The sequence below is a fragment of the Lycium barbarum genome, chromosome 5 (genome assembly GCF_019175385.1).
Source record: "Lycium barbarum isolate Lr01 chromosome 5, ASM1917538v2, whole genome shotgun sequence".
NCBI classification, from domain to species: Eukaryota; Viridiplantae; Streptophyta; class Magnoliopsida; order Solanales; family Solanaceae; genus Lycium; species Lycium barbarum.
Window position 1 is genome coordinate 57,464,715 of NC_083341.1, and position 5,490 is coordinate 57,470,204.

Below are 5,490 nucleotides of genomic sequence, written 5' to 3' on the forward strand. Positions count from 1 at the left end.
GACCTACGAGCTTCAATATGTGATTAATGCAATTATTTGCTTAAGAGTGTTTACTTTATCACAAAGTGTCATACTTATCGTAAATTCAAAATTCCGGCAAAATGTACCCTTAGGAAAGGGGGTTTTTGGTTTCAAAAATCCGTATAAGTGTTCAACTCACTTCATTTCCGGACCAAAACACACTCACGATTTCTCCCAAGTAGAGTCACTACTATTTTAAAAAAAAAGTTAAATATGCCTGGTTGGGCTTTTTATTTAATGGAAAGGAAAGTTCAACAAAAACCAATAGCTAGCCCAAAATTGGGTCCAGCCCAAAAATGCAAAAATTAATTACATTTGTATTACTAATCGAATTAGGAAAGTGGCTCTCTGATTTTTGTTGCCCTATGTTCTCGCTATATTTTCTTCTCGACATTTCCATCCTCCATTGTTGATGGTGCAAAGATGATGACAATCGAACTGATTTGCCCCTCCGATTAACTCGTCTCAACTTCTATTTGAGCTTGATAGGTATAATTTTAGTCCTTTTCTTTGAGTCTTCCCGGTTCATCTTCCTTATTCCTTGTGTTAATGCATCTTTTGTGAAATATCTTCCATGTATGTGCTGAAGCTTCCTCTAAAACCCTTTTATCCATGTGCTATTGTTCTTGTTCTTCATACTCTGACTTTGACCTTGCTTTTGCTTGAATCTAGGTACCCTTGGACTGAATCTGTTGTTATTGCTCTTCGTTTGATGGATCTGTGCTCGATTAAGCTGGTTCCAAGTGGTACTGAACTCCTTTAGTCTTGTAAGTTCATCCGCTCTCAATATTCCTTGCATATATTGTTGCTATACTTCTTCTCCCTACCTCAGTTTAGACTTGTGTAGATTTGATTTTTGTTTATTTGAATGAGCATCATACAATGCTAATACCACAAATAAAACATCCATCGAAACTGTTAGGTCTAAATTAGGGTCGAGACTTTGATTAACTTCATTCTTCATATGATGAGATTGTTGAAAGTGTCTAACTCTTCTCCATTGACTGCTTTGAACATATGGTGTTGCTTCCTGTGCTGTGTTAAACTTGTTTCTGAATTGTTATTGGATCATGTATGCTCTATTTGTATCCACATTATGCTTATCATTCCTGAGATCTTGTACTTTAATCCTCTTGCTCTGCTGTGTATTGTTTTATGTACTGTATAGACCTGCAAAAAGAACAAACATGGTTAGAAAATACCACCATGTTCTCCTCACAATTGATTTGAACATGGTGATGCATCTCCTGATATATCCATTCTTCCAGTTCTGAGTCTTGTCCCCCACTCCAACTGCAGACCTTCTCATTATTTCATAGTCCTGATTCTCAGATAAGGAATCTGAGACTTTTCACTGTTGACTATCCTTCTACACATTGAACTTAGGTCCTTCTGACATTGAAAATAATCTAGATCCAAGGCCTGATTTTCCAGAGCCTCAGCAAGCTTGTTCCCCTCTCTCAGTACATGACTAAATTTGATAGTCATGTTCTCCTTCAGTTGTTATCTCTTATATCCAGTCAACTATTCCTCAAGGAGGTTTGCATCCTTCTTCCAAAATTTTATAAACCATTTCACAATCAGTTTGGATTATGACATTATCTAAATTGTTACCCCTACAATACCTCATAGCTTCTAGAATTTCCATCACCTCAACATAAATATTTGTATTGATTCCAATCTCTGCACTTTGAGCGCATATAAAATCCCCTTCATCATTCCTTAAACAGAAACCATAAGCACTTTTTCCAGGGTTTCCCCTAGATGCACTATCTGTATTACACATCAACCAGCTTGGTGGTGGAAAATTCTATATTATCTTTGAATGGTTACAAAGACTTGGTAAATAACCCTTCCAACTGACCTCTTCCCACCATGTTTGATACTATTCCTTCTCTTTCATATTTTTTAGTTAATGATTGCTGGAACAACTTGAAAAATCAATTTCAGTCTTCCCTTAACTGGTACAGTCCACCACTTGACAATTCTTTGTTGCAACATCAACCCTTCCATATTCAAAATTGCAATTGAAGAGAAAAAGGACCAAATCCTATTAGCTGAATAGGAGGTAGCAAATAGATGTTGAATTGTCTCCTCTTTTGGATTAGAGCAACACCAACATCTAGATGTTAAATTGTAGTTCATTTTCTTCAAAACATCATCTTGAGGTAACTTGTATTTCAACACCTCCACAGAAAGAAAGAACTTTTTCATGGTATCCCTTTCATCCACATGAACTTGTATATATCCCTACCTTGTCCCCTCAATCTAATATACTCTCATGCTGATTTGACTGTGAAATCCCCTTTTGAATCCAATTTCCACCATGGCTTGTCTAGTCCCATTTCTTCCTTAATAGGTCTAATATTATTGCTGATATGTATCACCATCTCTTTAGGACGAATTTCTCTCAATCTTACCAAATCCCATTGTCCCTGATTTATCACATTAGCCATATTCTTAATAGTCACATCATACCCATCAACAATGTAATATAGAGCACCCATCTCTGTCTAGTTGTCGTACCAAAATTGGAAATTTCCCATACCCAATTGCCACCAAATATGGTGCTTTATGAGATCTCTAGCTTGCAACAACATCTTTTAGATTTGAGAATCATATTTCCATTGTATAATCTCAGGATTATCTTTTCTACAATACTTATTAATCATATAAGCACTCCACAAAGATGGTTTAGTTCTTAGATTCCACCACAATTTACATAAAAGAGCCACAGATATATCATGTAGTGATCTAATCCCATTCCACCCTCCTTTTCTGGTAAACAAAGATGAGTCTATGATGCCTGATGTCTACTTTTACCTCCCACAGTATTGCTCCAAAAAATTGAGCAAACATTCTATGCATTTGCTTGATTACCCCTATAGGAGGATTAACTGCTGACAGTAAGTGAATTGGCATACTTTGCAACACATGTTTTATTAGGATAGATCTACCCCCAAATGATAAAAGATTTCCTTTCCAACTCTGCAATCTATTCATTATTTTCATCAGAATGCTAGTGAAGAAATCTTTCCTTCTCTTACTATGGTAAATAGGGCAACCTAGGTAAGTGAAAGGAAACACTTTTCTCCCAATTCCTGTAGCTATCTCCACTGTAATGCTCACATCCCCAGGCACATTCTTATGCATGTAGATTGTACTCTTCTCTTTATTGATCTTCTAACCTGATGTTTGCTCATATTTCCTTAGAATTTCCATTATAAGATGTAGAGAGAAAACATCTGCTTAACAAAAAATGATCATATCATCTGCATAAGCAAGATAATTCACCCTATGACTCCATTTAGGCATACCATAACCTTTAAACTGATTAATCTATGGTAGAGCATTAAGGTTCCTAGTTAATACCTCTGCAGATAAAATGAAAAGAATAGGAGACTAGGGGTCCCCCTACTTGACACCTCTAGTAGACTAAAATAAGCCTTGTTGTTGCCCATTAATCAAAACAGAATACCAATTGTTGCTAATAAGCCTGAAAATCATGTCTATCAAAACTTCAGAAAAATCAAACTTTCTAAGAACTTTAAGCAAGAATATCCAGGAAACCCTATCATAGGCCTTAGCCATATCCAACTTCATCACAATATTAGCAGATTTATTCCTAAGCCTAATATCTGCTATGATTTCCTGAGCAAGTAGTACATTCTCCATAATACTTCTTCCTTTCACAAATCCTGCTTGATTTAGAGATATTATGTCTGCCAAAATTTACCATTCTTTCATGAATCAATCTTGAAATTATCTTGTTACTAAAGTTAGTCAAACTAATTAGTCTCATGTCTGAGAAGGTATTTATTATGTCCTTCTTAGGCAACAAAACCATATTAGTATGAGTACTGAATCTAGGTAACTCTGCTCGACAAAAAAATGCTTTTACCATGTTAGTAACATCGTCCTTTATGATATCCCAACAAGTTTGATAAGAAATGCCAGTGAAACAATCAGGCCCAGCAGCACTCTCCCCATTTAGGCTGAAAACCACCTTTTTAGCTTTCTCTTCAGTTGGTAGACCATCACTGTACCTATTTTGTTCTTCTGAGATCATTTTTGGAACATGATCTATAATCTCAAAATCACTTGGATCTGCTTCCTTAGTGAACTGATCTGAGAAAAATCTTATCGCTTCCTGTGATAATTCTTCCTTAGATTCAATCCAATTATCATTTTGATCTTGAATCCTTCTTAACTGCAACCTCTTTGTCCTTCCTTGGACATAGGCATGGAAAAAAGTAGTAATTCTATCACCATCCTTAGACCATTGCATTCCTGCCTTCTGTTTCCAAAATTCTTCCTCCAAGTACAAGTACATATTCAAATCAGCTTGTACCTTGTGTAAATTTTCTCTATTAGCTAGAGTAGGCTGTAACTCAAACTGTATCTCATGTACTTTAACCACATCTTTCAAAGTTTCAATCTCTTGAAAAATATTCCCATAAGTATCCCTACTCCACTGTGTCAAAGCAATTTTCACTTCTTTAATTTGTAATAGAACAAATGAAAAGGATTAGCCATGAAATCATCTTCCCAATGTTCCTTCACTTTGGCTACAAAAGTTGAGAAACTTAAAAGGTTTTCTAAAAGATTCAGTTTCTCCAAAATATGAAATTAGAAGAGATGCATGATCTGATCCTGTTCTGATTAAATGTGACACCTCTAATCCAGGAAATTTATCATGTCGTGATTCCCTAAACACCTATCCAACCTCTTGAATATACATTCATCTCCACTTTGTCCATTCCACCAAATGAATTTACTCCACTTGAACTCCATATCACCTATAAAGCAATTTTGAATATAAGTTTTGAAATCTTGTACTTCATTCATGGTGACTGGTAACCCTTCATATTTTTCTTCTTCAGAAATGATGACATTAAAATCTTCTCCAATCAAGCAAGGCGCATTGTAATTTCCAGGCTCTCTAAAGAATCCCATAATTGCAACCTCTCCACTTGAGTACACTTTTCATATACAACTGAGACCAACATCTCTTCCAGGGTATCTTGAATCTTCAATTTGAAAGTTAGTTGTTGTGCATGATCCACTGTTGCTATGCATGATCCACTACAACTGAGACCTCAAACATATTATCCACAAAAGCCTAGATTTTATCAGAACAGTTAACAAAAGCATGTTGTAAACCTATCCTCCCCTGTACTCATCTACCTTGTCAGCATCTTGAAAAGGTTCAAGTAATCCAATGAAACGAAATTGAAACTTCTGATGCAGTTTTATCAACCTTGTGAAAGCCTCCATTGTGTTTACAGACCTAATATTCCAAATGATAGCATTCATAATGTAACATTAGGTTTCTGTATGGTTCTTCTAGTTTGAACCCTACCACTTGGTGGGACACTATTTTCTCTGAACTACTTTTTCTTGCCTCTCCTTATTGCCTTTTCTACATGTTTTAGAGAGAGGTCTGCTGCCCTAACTACTGCCAGAATG

The 5,490-nt window shown here is 35.9% G+C and overlaps 1 protein-coding gene across 1 annotated transcript; it reads right to left on the minus strand.

Annotated features, from left to right (window-relative positions):
• Nucleotides 1–3,456: 3,456 nt before the first annotated feature.
• LOC132639410 (uncharacterized) lies at nt 3,457–4,977 on the minus strand. The gene is made up of 3 exons (XM_060355857.1): nt 4,861–4,977; nt 3,883–4,495; nt 3,457–3,743 (listed from the first exon to the last, which is right to left on the minus strand). Exons 1-3 carry the CDS (start codon nt 4,975–4,977, stop codon nt 3,457–3,459), a joined length of 1,017 nt encoding a protein of 338 aa, XP_060211840.1.
• Nucleotides 4,978–5,490: the final 513 nt, after the last annotated feature.

What these genes read in the sequence shown, in the direction of transcription:
- LOC132639410 (XM_060355857.1), bottom strand. Translation starts at nt 4,977, where the DNA reads ATGGGATTCTTTAGAGAGCCTGGAAATTACAATGCGCCTTGCTTGATT. An exon ending in TACCAGTCACCATGAATGAA is followed by an intron (nt 4,496 to 4,860) that starts GTACAAGATTTC and finishes GCTTTGACACAG; the next exon opens with TGGAGTAGGGATACTTATGG. An exon ending in AGCAGAGTTACCTAGATTCA is followed by an intron (nt 3,744 to 3,882) that starts GTACTCATACTA and finishes AAATTTTGGCAG; the next exon opens with ACATAATATCTCTAAATCAA.